Raw genomic sequence first — 15,577 nt, forward strand, 5'->3', positions numbered from 1 at the left:
AAAAATAAATAAATGAAGAAAAATGGTTTTTGTGCTCCCCGCAAAACCCCCGATTTTATCAACAACATGTCACTCGACCTATCGTCATCAGCATTGCACCCCTAAATCTCTAATTCATTCATTCATTCATTCATCTTTATGCTCATCTGGATTAAAATTTGTAAAAAGAGACTTTTGTCCCAAATTGATTTTTGCAATATGAAGTCGGGATAAAGATCAATTAATACATGTCACCAAAAAAAAATCAATTAATACAATGTGGTATATGTTTGGTTACGCTGTTATAGGAAAAAAGTAAATTTGATAAATCAAAATAAGGTTAGATGAAATGATTGAAATGTATGTTTAGATGTAAAATCATCAGAAATGATGAGTTTTATAATATATATATATATATGGATTAAATCATATATTACTGTTTGTCAAGCCAAAGGTTCGAGGCTTTGGTCCAAGATCTCTTTTCTTCACCATTTGTCTTGTTGACGTTCATGCACAAGATGGTTGAAAGATGCTTTTGCGACAACAATCAGATAAGAAAGAGAATGACAAGGCCGAGACAGTAATCAAAGGATGCACTCTTAGATATAGAGAATGTTGATGAGCTGAAGGTAGATAAAACTAATTCAAAGAAGAATGAGTCATCTAAAAATGACGGTGTCGTTGTTGAATGGGATGAAGAGAATCAAATTAATGCATTGAAAGCATATGAAGAAAGAAAACGTAAGAATGAAAAGGAGATTTGAGACTCCGGTCAAAAAAAAAAAAGGAGATTTGAGAGAATTAAGAGTAGAGGGTTATAGAACTGAAAAAAAAAAAAAAACGGGTTGTAAGACTGATGCAAAGATGGAATCATCTTTATCTGGTTTAGACGTCTTGGTGGAGACATAATTTGTCATTGTAGACATATGTTTTTCCTTCCTTTGTTGGTTGTATATTGATGCCTTGGGAGAGGCATTTAGGTACTATGAAAAATATTTTTAAAAATATTTTTTTATAAATCAAAATAAGCTCCTCTATATATTTACTTTGTATACTGTAAAAACACTTTTAAAATTATGATTTTGATTCTATCCACTAGCCAAACAAAAAGGGCAAGGATTGTTTGGAATATACTGCACAGGCCTATTTATACGATCTGCATTCCGTGCTCATCATCTTAATGAGCATGGAGTGCTCAGCACTCAAAACGTGGACGTTTTGAGTGTTGAGCATGAGGGACCTTTATTTTTTTTTAATTTTTTTCGCTACAAAAAAATATATGTATTAGAATTATTTTTAGTTAAAGTTTATCTAATACTCTGAAATATTCTTTAGATACATTCAATATTTTGAAATATTTTATTATATCCCGAAGTATTTTCTCATATGTATATAGTGTTCTAAAATATTTTCTAACAATGCATTTGAAAAAATATTTAAGAATTCAGTATTTTAAAGTATTTTGTGATCCATTTGGTACCCTAAAATATTTTTTCATACGTGTTCATTATTCTAAAATACTTTGTGAATGGGCTTACCTAAAAACATATTTTAGAGTCTCGTATTCTAAAGTCTTTTATGATTTATCTAGTATTCTGAAATATTTTTCAATATTTTAAAATACTTTGTGATACAATATTAGGAAATAGAAAATTTTTTAAAACATTAAACACACGTGAAAAAATATTTTAAGGTACTAAATGAATAATAAAATACTTTAAGATATTGAAAACATCTAAAAAAAATATTTTTGAGTACTAGATAAATGTTAATAAAAAATTATTTTAATACATACTTCCTTTGATCCTTAATATAAGGTTAGTTTAACTAATTCAAGTGTATTAAAAAAATTAGCTAAATTACTCATTTGTAACAAATAAGTGTTGTTTTTTCTAAAATACCTTTTACTAATTATGTGTATTAGCTATAATTACTAATAATTGATTAAATTTTTAACACGTGCAATTATTATAAAGATTATATTAAAAAAATAAATATATATGAGAGAGAAAGTAGATTAGAATCTTATATTTAAATCTAAATTTAATATCAAAATAATTTTTATATTAATGATTTGAGGTAGTATAAAGTAAAAAAAAAAAAACGGCTGAGCACTCAAAACGCAGCGTTTTGAGTGCTGAGCACTCCTGATGAGCACGGCCTGTTGTCTGTTGAATCATGTATTACCTTTTTACCCTCATTCTCCCCGATACCATTAACATACCCTGTTAGAAGCCATCTGATGTGTGTGATTGCTACCAGGCACTGTAATTCGCAGTCTGTTTCAGCAAGAAAATGTCTTTCTTGATGGTGTGTTTAGGAATCTTCAATTCAAAGAAATACAAAACAGAAGTTGTTGTGGAGAGCAGTTATGTGAGATTTCGACGAATCTCAAGCATCTTTTTTGCCTGAGCTATTGAGATAATTTGAGAATTGATTGATGTCCGTCTGTGACAAATCATGGCAGAGAAGCCGACTCCGCCACCATTGAAGCCTCTCTCTCCTCTAGACTGGGAAACCCTCATCGACGACTTCCAGTACGGTGGTCCTCGTTGCCGCAAATGGACGTCGCTTTATCCATTCCCTTCTCTGCTTGACCTCCTACTCAACGCCCTTCTCCGAAAGGACTTCTCTCATTCTCTCAAGATTCAACTCCTCCTTTTCCTTGAAGAATTTTCGGATTCTCTGTTCGACCATGAACATCAGTCCCACTTCCTCGATCGCCTCATCAATACTCTTCGAATTGTGATTCAAGCTCCAGTGGATGGGGTTCACATCACTTTCACTTTCAAAGAGCAATTGATGGTTTCCACCACATCGATTCTAATATGTCTTGATGAATTTGACAAGTTTGAAGCGAGATATACTGTGAAGTTGGTTGAATTTTTGTTGACCATGATTAATCGCCCGAATCATGGGGTGGACCGCCATACTCGTGCCATTGCCTGCGAGTGTCTGAGGGAGTTGGAGAGGGCGAATCCTTGTCTGTTTTCCGAGATTGTTGGACATTTATGGGGCTTGTGCCAAAATGAGCGCACTCACGCTTCCCAGAACTACATTTTGTTGTTCATGTCCGTCATACATAACATTGTGGCTCAGAAATTAAATCTGTCTATTTTGAATACATCTGTACCGATGGTCCCTTTCAATGTGCCCCAATGGTTAATGGGTTCCAACAAGGAAATTTCAGGTTTGAATTATAAGGAGTTAAGGAGGGCGATAGCCTTCTTGCTAGAGTGGCCGCATGTTATGACTCCTTGTGGAATGATGGAGTTCATGGCAATGATATTGCCGGTGGCAGTGGCCTTGGAGTTGCAATCATCAATGTTGAAGGTGCAGTTTTTTGGAATGATTTATTCGTATGACCCTATGCTGTGTCATGTTGTTTTGATGATGTATTTGCATTTCTTAGATGCTTTTGATGGGCAAGAGGGAGAGATTTCCCGAAGGCTTTTGTTAATTTCAAGAGAAGCACAGCATTACTTGGTCTTTCGATTGCTAGCTATTCAGTGGTTGTTGGGTTTCAGTAAATTGATTTTCTGTAAAGAAGTTGGAAAAGCTAGGTCTGTGATCACATTATGCTCGGCGTTTTATCCGAATTTATTTGATCCGCTTGCTTTGAAAGCGTTAAAACTTGACCTCCTTGCGCTCTGCTCAATATGCGTTGATATCTTGAGATCGGGAGGTAGTTCACAGGAGGAAGTAGATTCAGTTAATCCAGTACAGCTCTTTGGAGACAGTCTTGTCTGTGTATCATCTTTCAAATGGTTACCTCCAGGGAGCACAGAAACAGCTGTCATGTTCCGTACCTTACATAAATTTGTGATTAGCTCGTCATCTCATTCTGATTATGATCCTTCTACAACAACATATCTGTTAGACTCCAAAATATTTTGTACCTTAGAGGTAATTCTAACTCTATCCTTGTTTTGCTTGCTGCCCATCTTATTGATATTTCAACAAAATTTCCACCTCCCCTGTGATTATGATGCCCTGTCAAAGTTGAATTTTATTGCTAGGGGTAAATTTTTTGCTAGATTTTGATACTGTATCAAAATGAAAAGAAAATGGAAAGCTGTGGGATAATGACAAGTCATGACATTTGAGATTTGATAGCATCGGGGTTTATTAGTTTTGGCTTAAGTTTGGGATACTTTAATTTCATGTTATTTGTACAATTTAGTTGGATATCAGGGCTATTGTTACTTATTATTCATATGTGCCAGAAGGGAGGACAGAAAATATTGTTTGGTGTATTTTCTTAAAAATCAGATATCGTGATTCTTGATGTAATAGAACAGAATAACTACTGGTGAATTCAGAGGCAACCGGTGGGGGTTTGCAACAGTAGCTTAATTTTCTTATGTTAGTTTTCATACTATATTATAATATAAAACCAGAATAGAGTCTGTTTTCTGAATGTGATGTCAATGATGGAAGATATGTTAATATTACAAACAAGGTTGTAAAATGACTGAGTTCCAGTATCCTGGAAAAATGGTATTGTGGTATTTAACTAGTTTTGGAAAATAGATTCTGAAAAAAGGTGGTCAAAAGTGATTTTCGAGAATAAATTTTGTGAAAAAAAGTGATAATATTTGAAAAAAGGTGATTAAAAGTGATTTTGGAGAATAGATTTTGTAGAAAAAAGTGATAATGTTTGGATAGTTGTTACCCTCTAACACTGTCATTATTCTTTTCAGAATCTGATCACCCTAGCTTGATGGAAAACCATAGTTTTGGCCTTGAAACTATGGCTTTGGTATAATTAATCAATTTTTGGATTGCATGAGGTGTTTGGCCATCTTTATCACAAACCATGATTTTCATTTTAAAAAAAAAAACACTTTTTTACCACATCCAAACACACATTGGTAGATTTCATTTGTAGTGGGTGTATTGTTTTCTGAATTTCTTGACAAGAAATGGGTTTGTCCAGCTGATCTTAGTGGTTTTGTAGCTGGCAAGCTTATGGATTTTGGAAGGTCAAAGAAGCTTGGAGTTTACTGGCACTGTGCAGTTCTTGTTGGTTTCCGGTGTCTTTAGTTAGAACAAAATGCCATGGTGTTTTTTATTAGCAATTTCTTCCATCAAGTCTTCTTTGGGAGAGGATTATTTTAATGACCTCTTGGTGGGTTTCTACAAACAGTTTCTTTTTGGGGAGTATCCTTCATGGACCTTCAAATGGATTGACGTCTTTTGCCTTGGAGCCTATGTTGTTTTCTTTTGTCTGGGCAGGATTTCATGGCCTACGTTATTTTTACCTTGGTCTATTATCTCATCTCATCAATATCTTGTTTCCCAAAGGAGAAAAAGCCCTGCTGGTTTAGGTCAGGTTGTTTGTATTTCTCCAGTCCTATTGATGAACCATGCTGGTAGGATAGTTAAAAATCATATAGAAGATTTACTACCCTTTACTGCCTTAGCAGTTTTCTTTTTGGCTACTTGATCATATGCTGAGGTCGTTTTTGTTCACCAAATTTTGGTTTTGTCCTTTGAGTTCCCGCTTTACATTTTCTATCTAATGAATGCTACTGGGGATTTAAAGAGAAAAATGGTTTCCATATCTCGCCGCCAACCCTTCCCCTTTTTATGGGTAATAATAGCAAGCCATAATTTATGAATTCCAGTTCTCTTTCTGCTAGTTTATAGTATGGGTTAAAGAACCACGCCTAGGCCCAAGTCTAAAAATCGATACCTGAGGATTTGTTATTGTCCTTCCTTCCATAGAATAAAATGTTAGGCTTGTGCTACGTGATTGAAATGGAAGCTAATATTATTATCATTTCTCTTTTGTTTCTTTTGAATGATAGTAACTTTTTTATTCTCTTTGGATTTGCATTATCATATGTGAATTTTGAATTAGCAAATACTAAATTTGAGTTTCGTTTTTCAGGGGATGCTTGTGAACATGATGTTGGATGGTTGGAGATTGGTTCCTGTGGTTGTTGCCTTTGTTGATCGTTTTCTCTCCTGTAAAAAGCATTCTTGGTTGGGAGAGCGTTTACTTCAGAAATTTGATGAGCATTTGCTTCCAAAATTGAGAGTGGATTATAAGTTGATTTCTTACTTCCCCTTATTTGATAGAATTTCTGAAAACGAAACAATACCTCCACTCAGATTGTTGGAGCTGCTCTCAAACTTCATGTTTTTCCTTGTCGAAAAACATGGCCCAGATACAGGAATGAAATCTTGGTCCCATGGTAGTAGGGTTCTTGGGATTTGTCGGACCATGCTGGTTCACCGACATAGTTCCAGATTGTTCCTTAGGTTATCTCGTATGCTTGCTTTCACTTGTCTCTTTTATCCTGATTTGGAAGTTCGTGATAATGCAAGGTAGTGACGGTGAATTGTTTGTTCTTTTTTGTTTACTATTGTTTGGGACTTGGGAGAATTACAATGAGGTCCCAAGAAAGGAAAACAATTACAAAACAAGTTCCAGAAGTTGTCATTTCCTATTCTGAAACTTGTCATTACAAGCCGCTTAAGCTGTTATTGGGATTTTTTATAATTATTTTTCTTTTTTGGGACCTTATTGTAGTTCTCTCTTATTGTTTTTCCCTTTGGTTTTGTATTGGTTGTGTGATATCCTTTCATCATCTTCCATTCTTGAAGTTCAAAATAGCTTGGAAAAGGTTCATAGGGCCTACAAAATGGTCGCTTATCTATTCTAATGTTTTCTGTTGCTTGTTTTTGCAGAATCTACTTGCGTATGCTGGTTTGCATTCCAGGGAAGAAGCTCAGAGACATCTTGAAACTTGGGGACTTGATCCATGGTGTCTCCCCATCTTCACAGTCAAGTTCTTTTTACAGCGTTCAGTCACCTCGACTTTCTCAAAAGTTCAAGACGTTTAGGGACTTATCATCCTGCATTCACCTTGAGCGTGTGATCCCTTTGCTTGTTAAACAATTTTGGTCACTGTCATTATCAAGTTTTGGGGTTAGCAACGACAAACCTGCCTATCTAGAGGGTGTCAAGGACAGTGAAGCCCCTGCTGAGGAAAATGAGTCTCCTGAAAGTTCTAATACCGAGACTATTCCTGAAATGGGAAGAATTAGCCAAACCCAAGAGCCACTGCGCGTGACAGATTCTAAAATTGCAGATATTTTGAACACATTGAGGAAGTACTTTTCCTGCATTCCTGACTTCAGATGTATGCCAGGACTCAGAGTCAAGATAAATTGTAGTTTGAGACTTGAGTCTAGTAATTTCATCCGCATGTTAGGAATCGATACCACTGCCTTGTCCTTGGAAGAGATAGATGCCCTTCCTGCTATATATGCTACTGTGTTAAAATTCTCATCTTCTGCACCTTATGGGCCTATTCCATCTTATCGCATACCTTTTCTTCTTGGTGAACGTTATGATAATAATACATCTCAGAATCTCTCAATTGTTCCTGTAGAAAATGGTGCCAAAGAAGATAAATTTAGAGCTTCTGTGGTGATCGAATTGGAGCCAAGGGAACCAACACCTGGTGTTGTTGATGTTCACATTGAAACCAATGCGGAAAACGGCCAGATCATTCAAGGTCAGCTTCGAGGAATTACTGTCGGCATAGAGGACATGTTTTTAAAGGCCATTGTTCCACCAGACATAGCAGAAGATGCAATACCTCGCTACAAATTAGACTTATTCACTGCTTTATGGGAGGCATGTGGGACGTCCTCCAACACTGGGCGGGAGACCTTTCCATTGAAAGGAAGCAAAGGAGTCGCAGCCATCAGTGGAACCCGATCTGTTAAGCTTCTTGATACCCCTGTAGCCTCTTTGGTCCAGGCAACTGAGCGCCACCTAGCATGCTATGTTGTGGGTGTGACTGGGGAGCCTCTTATTGATATTGTACGTGGCGGCGGCATCATCCAGAACATCATTTGGGATGATACTTCAGATGCTTCACATGATCCTGCTTCAGCTGCTAATTTTGATACGGGCCCACTTTTCCTGACTTACAAGGATGAGGATACCAAGGGGGGCGTTAGCAGTGCTAGAAAACGAAACTTGGGTCGTATTCTTATCTTAATAGTTCTTCCTCCAAGGTTTCATTTGCTTTTTCAAATGGAAGTCTGTGATGTTTCAACTTTAGTTCGAATTCGTACAGATCACTGGCCCAGCTTAGCTTACATCGATGATTATTTAGAAGCTTTGTATCTGTCGTAAGAGTTGTCTGCAGACCTGCATACGTCTGCACTTGAGCGTAGATTATTTTCACCAGCCACTCAGGTGTTGAAAATAGTAACCCATGTTGTTAATCCCTTTCGTTAAATTGTTTCAAACGAATGCAAGAGGGTAGTTGTTTTTTTGGCACCCAAATATGAACAGTGTAAATACGTTTTGATGAGATTCCCCCATCACATAGTGATGTATCCTCAGTCCATGTGTATCCTCCATTGTGGCCGAGGCCTAGCTTAGGAGAACTTTGAAAATATTTATGGTGTACTCTGGTGATTTGTACTATTGTTTTTTTTTTTTTTTGGGGTCTCAGTTGCAATGCGGATCACTTGGCCATCTTTGGTAGGAGGCAATGGCCTATGTGGTATGCGAATAGGAAAGAGATTGACGAGGTTAACGGCTTTGGCAGTGAGCAATACTCAAGTAGACTGACGGAATGACCTCCATTCCTTGGGAATGATTTTTTTTGGTGAGAAGGGAATGAAATTTTTTGGACCAATGCAAATCTGCCCACCAGTGCCTACCACAGCATGGAGGTTAAGTTCTATATCCTTGATCAACCTCCATCCACTAGGCATGAGGTGGATGCTGACGAAGGAAGACAATTCTCAACTGTCCTTGTTTGGTTATCTTGAGCTATTACCAATAGGGAAGCTTTATAAGATCTCAACTTGTATTTTTCTCTTTATGAAAATGAGTTTGTAAATTATCTCAATCAGCAGCTTATTGGTTACTCTTTTTTCAGCAAAGACATGTCTTTGTGAATATTGCTTGCTCAGGCACATATAATATTTTAAAAAAACAAAATCTTTCAATTAGTAGTAAATGATATAAATAGAAATTTTGGTATTTTAATACTACTTTGTTTGAATTGATGAGAGAGGAGGGGAGGGATTTTTTATGATTTGACATATGATTTGATAAGAGAGTGACAATTATCATCATTTACACACATAATATAAGATCAAAAAGATAATATGGGGATATTAAAAGGTAATTGTAAACATATTAGTCAAAACAAGTTAAAATACTATTTTTCTTCAAATTCTTCCAATTTGGAAGAGGAGAGCTATGAGGGGAGACAAGGGAAAATCTTAAAATATTTTCTCCCCTCTTAAAAATTTTAGCAACCCAAACAAGAGAAGGGGAGCAAAATCCCTCCTACCCACTCCTCTTTCCTCTTAAAAAGTTTTTCGATCGTTATCTTGTAATATTCAAAACTAGTGAGTATTCTTTGGCTTTTCTTCTAATTACATTGTTTTGTTAAAATTTATTCTTTGGCCTTTCTTCTACTTACATTGTTTTGTTAATATTTTATTTTGCTTTCCGCTCATCTTCCCATATTGACTGCTTACTAGTGAATGTGTGTGTTGATGTATTGTGTGTTGATGAGGTTAAAATAGAAAAGATAGAAAATCTATTTAAATTTTATAAGGTTAAAATAGTCAATTTTTATTAGCTTTCCTCCTAGTACCATTTTGTCCCCTTCCCTCCCCTTCAATCAATACAAACAAGAGATCATTAAAATATGTCATCTTACCAACAAGCTGTTGGTTGATATGGTGAGCAGTCTTACCTCTGTAAGGAGGAGAACACAAGTTCGAATCCTAAAAACACACTTATTATGATGACTTTAACCTTAATGCTCCTAGCCTGACAGAAATTAGTCTTAAACCCAAAGTGGCTTGAGTATACTTTGAATTACATGGAAAAAAATCTCGCCTCCCTTTCCTCTCTGTAGCCACCCTCTCATGCACTTTAGCTCCCTCCCCTTCATTAAAACCACTCTCCTCTCCTCCTTTCTATGAAACCAAACACAACGTAAGGGAAAATTATAATGAAAGAGCAGGAACAAAAAATATTTATTTCAAAGGAGCCTAAAAATCCTAATTTTTTAAAAGATCAAACACCAAATTATACATTTAAAAATGCTAAATTACCCCTTGTTAAATCCCCTCCACAACTCACACGTTCCTCTTAGACAATTACCAACAGGGGGTATTAGTGAAAGTTCTTCTGCAGGATCTATCCCTTACAGCACCATCGTCAATGTTGATTTGTTTTATTGCAAAGGTATAATGGCAGAAGCATAGAGTTTCCGAAGAAAGATTGTGAAGTCAACATCGAAATGCTTTTTGGAGAGAGAATTTAAAAAATATTGCTGGATAAAAACGACTTGAATTAACTATGCCCCACTGCTGTATATTTTTGTTGGGAAAACTAGCAATGACTCCCCGTGCGATGCACGGGAAGAATTTACTTCAATGCAATTAATTACTCCCTCCAGTTTTATTTATAAGTTTTATTTTTAGAAAAATGTCTGATCCAAAATATAAATTTCATTCTTGAGTTTGTCTAAATATTTATTATTTGTTTCCTATTTTGCATACTCCCTCCATCTCATTAATATTACCCTCATATACTCTCTTTCATCATTTTTTTATTTATTGTTTTTCTTATTTACTCTCTTAATAAATAAGGACAAATTTTAAAAAAAATTTCTACCTCATTTATTATTTTTAACTAATTTTAACTGCTAGTTTATTAAATATGATTCGATTATTTAAAGCTTATATATAGAACCAGAGGGAGTAATAATCTCAATTCATTATAATCTTCACAACTCCAAATTATCAACACAATATCATTGTAATCTATGCACCAAAAATGCTACAATCACCTTCGTATAACTAAATCTCAACTCAATCTCAATAACCTTGTACTTCCTAAAAATCAAACCTTACCAATAAAATCTTTGTTCACAAATAGTAAATACAAAAACAATTATATCACTTAAAGAAAAAAATTACTATATAACATACTTTCTATTTTACTTGAATCGTAAGTGGTCAAATAGATTTTCTAAAAGCCAATTTCATCATGTCACAATAACTATCAACAGTAAGCATCACAAGCGCAAAATTATACACATATTGGTTATCCAACTTCCTTACATACAATCTCAATGTTTCCATCAAATATCAAATAATTATTCAATTTGTTGTATGAAAATTTCGAAACACCTCTGTTTATCAATATTGGTAGTTCTTGGCCTTTGTTGTCCCTATCATGCAAAAAAAAAATCTTCATCATTCAATACTTTTCACCCATAAAAGAACATCATATAGTTGGAAACCTTAATTTTTATTAACAGTAAGCATCACAAGCCCATATAGCTTAATAATTGCTCTTAATTTTAATGGTAATTGCAAATGAAAGAGTAATTAATTGAAAACTCTCTTCTTTTTCATACAGAAAGGCACATGACTATTATTAGAAGGATTCACGTACATTCAAGGCATTAGATGCTTTTGATTTGCATTTGATCTGCTCAATATTATAACTTTAATTACAAATTTGATTACCAAGATGAGTAAAACAATAAAGAAATCTTGAGCAATTTTGTTTCATTTGTATGTGCCTTAAAGAAGGGACCGGTGAATTTTGGTTTTTGAAACCTGTGTTCCTAGAAAACCAAAATGCTTGCCTTAGAAACTTTATCAGAAACCAATGACAGATCAGACTTAGGACATATGCAGATCCTGTAAAGATTACAAATACTCAACTAATAGATCCTGGTAGGCCGAATTCAATCCAAGAATTTGAGGGATATCTGTCACAATCCTACAGTCATCATCTCTCCTCTGTAAGAACGCCATATGAGGAAGTGGATAATAGCTTCAATATAAATATGATAATTAGTAAATCCAAGATTTAACAATTACAGCATGAAGAGATAGAAAAGAAAGCACAAAAAGCCGCACAACAAAATCGCAAGTGAGATCTTTGCCCAAAGTGCACATTGAAATAAATAGGTATGTGGCCGAAATCCCATTTCCATCATTCCATGAATCCCTCAAGAAATCCCTGCACTACCTGCTATTACATAAGTGGCGCATGCTGAAATAATAATTCCCCACAGCTTGTAATATCTAAAACCAACGGGTAAATCCTTCTAGCCCTGCTAGCCCCAAATAGATACAGATAGATGGCCATACTTTGCTTTTTCATAATTAAAAGAATTGAATCGTCTTCTCATTCCTTCGTGTATATATGGCTTTAATCACTACCTTTTATTATTACCAGATATTTTGGTAACCAATATAGCGGATCACATAACAGGATAAACTATAATACTTGTTCCAGTAAAATTATCATACCAATGCATATAGGATGAATGAAGGTCAATAATCACATGAGAGGGGGAAAAAAACTAAATAAAAATAAATGAACCGTCTTGAAATTAATTGGCAAATAACATCCACACTCGTCTTGTTTTTATTTGAATGGCAACACTGAGATACATAGGAGTGGTTGATTCTTTCATTATTACCATCGGATACATCAAGCAATAAAAGTAAGAAATTTCGGAAGGTCAAGCATACTGAATAGCAAGTCTGACATTAACTGTCGTGCAAGTAATGTTCATTGAGTTTCCAAAGAGTATTTGGTTTTGTTTTGATTGGCATCACTTTGCAGCAGGAGTTACTTGTCAATCATGATAATAACATGCATGAGAATTTCAGAACTTCTGGGATTGTGTATCACCAACTCTGCACAAGTATGGTTTAGTTCATAGCAAATAGGCAAGCTTAACTCACTCATTGATCTCATCCATTCAAAGAGCAACATTCAAACCGTCACGTGTGGCATTAACTCGGAGATAAAACAGTATAAGATCATTACACCATATCTGAATTCTCTGAAGAATCAAGGATGATATCTTTGGCAATCTTTCTGGCATTTTCGTATGGACTTATTGGGAACTGAGATTCGGAAGCACACCTTTGGCCCAAAAACAAAGATATAGAAGAACACCAGTGTCAACACTATGTACCCACTGGCATCACCGAACAACAGAATCAAAACATTAAAACTTAGACTTTTCAGCCACCATGGAAAATGAAAAAGTAAAATATGTCTTAGTTTTTTTTTTTATTCATCTTCAAATTTAGTGGCTTAGCACATTACCGTGCATACCATTATATTAGTCAACAGCAGCCAAAGTTGTACAAGGAAACAAAAAACAGAAAAATAACGTGATTAAGAAATTTACCAGTCATCTTCCTCTTCCTCTCGACTTGATAGATACAACAAATGCCTAGTAATAACAGCACGGAGATTGCACCCAAAGATGAGAAAATTATTATTGTCAGCTTCTTCTTGCTCACATTCTTCCTCTTCATGGTTGAATATGATTAAACCAGGAAAAAGAGAAGAGTAAAAATAAATACCTATACATTCAAGGAATTCATAGAACTACACAAACTAAGACCTCCCCTCCCTCTAAAGTAGTTTGAATAAAAATCCTCTTTCATTGTTCGGTCCTCTCTCCATGTACTGAGTCTCTTTATTCTCAAAAAAATTGGTAAATCATCCGTATATGCTTCAAAAGCAGGATTTTTATTCAGCAACCATCCCTACTGACTAAATGGGAGTTATAATAAAACAAATAGTACCATTCCCGTGGAAGAAATGTATTGATGGAAAGGAAGGAGAAGGATGCCTTTCTAACTAATTGGCGGCGGCGACAGCTGCGTAATAGAGCCGGTAATATGGGTTGGACTCGCGGGTCCAACCCGCCAACCCGTCAAAAATGGCGGGTTAGGGTTGGCCAAAAGCCAACCCGCCACTACCTTAAAAAATATAACCCGCACCGCCATAACCCTAACCCGCGCCGGGTTGGCGCGGGCCAACCCGCGGGTTAACCCACCTTTTTTTTTAAAAAAAAAAGATAACAAAGACAAAAGTAAAACAAATTTTTACTTCAAACTTTATTGTCATTAGAAATAATTAGATAAATAAGGTTATTCAATATTGCTCATTGGTTTCATTGAAAAAAAAATGTGTGAACTTGTGTATTATCATGTTGAAAAATTGGACAATCATATACTATTTGTATTTTATTGTGTTGTAATTTTTATTTGGATGTTTCTAATATTTTATATCATTTTTAGTATTTTTATTTTATATTATATATAATTGCTAACATTTAAAAAAATAAGAAAATTTAAAAAAAACAATAAAAATAAAAATAAAAATTTTGGCGGGTTGGTGGGTTAGCCCGCCAACCCATCTTGGCGGGTTGGTGGGTTAGCCCGCCAACCCATCTTGGCGGGTTAGGGTTGGCAAAATGCCAATCCTCCAGAAAACGGGCCTTTTGAGCCCGCACCGAACAACCCACAACCCGCTACAGGTCAACCCACAACTCGCGGGTTGGCCTGTTTTACCAGCCCTGCTGCGTAAGGTAGTAGCTAGACCAATCCTACCTCTTCCTGACAATGAAGAAGAGAGGGAGAAGGTTTTGATGCAAAATACCCTATGAGTAGCAATGGCAATGAACCGGAGCGACAACAGAGGAATGATTTCCTGCCGCAACGTAATGAAAGTTGAGTTCGACAAGCTTATTGCAGAATAGTGAAGCTTCAGTAAGGAATAGAAGATGATACAAGCAGAAAAAGATGAAGAATAAAAAGAAAGAATTATCAAATGAACTTGAAAATGTATTGACGGAAGCAGCATGGACGGCTCTTGAAAATGGGGTATTTACAATCTAGGGAGAGGATAAAGCTTCCGTTTGAACATGAGAATGAAAACCCCTTTGAAAAGAAAATTTGCCTCACATCGGGAAGGAAAAATTCAGTGAATGAACAATGGAGGAAGGACGAGCTCGAACGTGTGCCCTAGCGATAATGTAAAAAGAAGAACCAAAGAAGGGATAATGAATCAATGTGGATGGAGGGAATTTCAAATTTTGAAATTCAAATCTGCCAAATGTGCGCCCTGGTGATGAAGCCACAAAAATAGAGCCGGCACTGTTCATTAAGTCAACACTGTTCATAGAACAGTAAAATGAGAGAGGAGCCGTAATGAAGAGGACATTGGCTCGGCTTGACACTGATTTTTATTTATTATATAGGTTGATTAGGAATAAATTCGTAATTTAGAAATTAATTAGCAAATGATTCTTAAGAATTTTGTACAGCTTAATTTTTTATGTGTGCAACTTAACTTATTTTATATACAATCATTTTTCATTTTGTAACGTCTTCTTTTTTGCAACTAAACTTTTTTTGTGTGCAATCCACCTTACCTAAATATAAATTATTTCTAATATTTTGTGCAAACGATTATTCTTTTGTGTAATTTAATTTTCTTTGTACACAGTCCATCTTTTTTTCTGCCACATTTTTTTGAACAACTAAACTTTTTTTGGTGTGTTTATAATTCATCTCACGTATGTGTAAATTGGTTTCAAGAAATGCTATTAAGGGAGTGTTTGGATAAAAACTAAACCATGGTTTCAGAAGTGCTTTTACGGATTACGAAGTAAATATGTGGAGGAGATTAAGGGTGTGTTTGGGTGACACCCCAAACCATGGTTTGGGGACCCAAACCATGGTTTGGGGAATAGATCACCCAAAC

At 35.5% G+C, this 15,577-nt stretch overlaps 1 protein-coding gene across 1 annotated transcript; it reads left to right on the forward strand.

Moving 5' to 3' along the window:
- Positions 1-2,439: 2,439 nt before the first annotated feature.
- On the forward strand, positions 2,440-8,451 carry LOC114719454 (AP-5 complex subunit beta-1-like). The gene is made up of 3 exons (XM_028904965.1): positions 2,440-3,885; positions 5,876-6,315; positions 6,679-8,451. Exons 1-3 carry the CDS (start codon positions 2,440-2,442, stop codon positions 8,138-8,140), a joined length of 3,348 nt encoding a protein of 1,115 aa, XP_028760798.1. The 3' UTR covers positions 8,141-8,451.
- The last annotated feature ends 7,126 nt before the right edge of the window (positions 8,452-15,577 follow it).

This window comes from Neltuma alba, unplaced genomic scaffold (genome assembly GCF_004799145.2).
Source record: "Neltuma alba isolate B1F8T4 unplaced genomic scaffold, ASM479914v2 tig00011916_pilon, whole genome shotgun sequence".
Classification (NCBI taxonomy): Eukaryota; Viridiplantae; Streptophyta; class Magnoliopsida; order Fabales; family Fabaceae; genus Neltuma; species Neltuma alba.

Excerpts from the sequence above, each read along its gene's own strand:
- LOC114719454 (XM_028904965.1), top strand. The coding sequence starts at position 2,440 with ATGGCAGAGAAGCCGACTCCGCCACCATTGAAGCCTCTCTCTCCTCTA. Across the intron at positions 3,886-5,875 it reads AAATATTTTGTACCTTAGAG|GGGATGCTTGTGAACATGAT; the intron begins GTAATTCTAACT and ends TTCGTTTTTCAG. Across the intron at positions 6,316-6,678 it reads GAAGTTCGTGATAATGCAAG|AATCTACTTGCGTATGCTGG; the intron begins GTAGTGACGGTG and ends TTGTTTTTGCAG.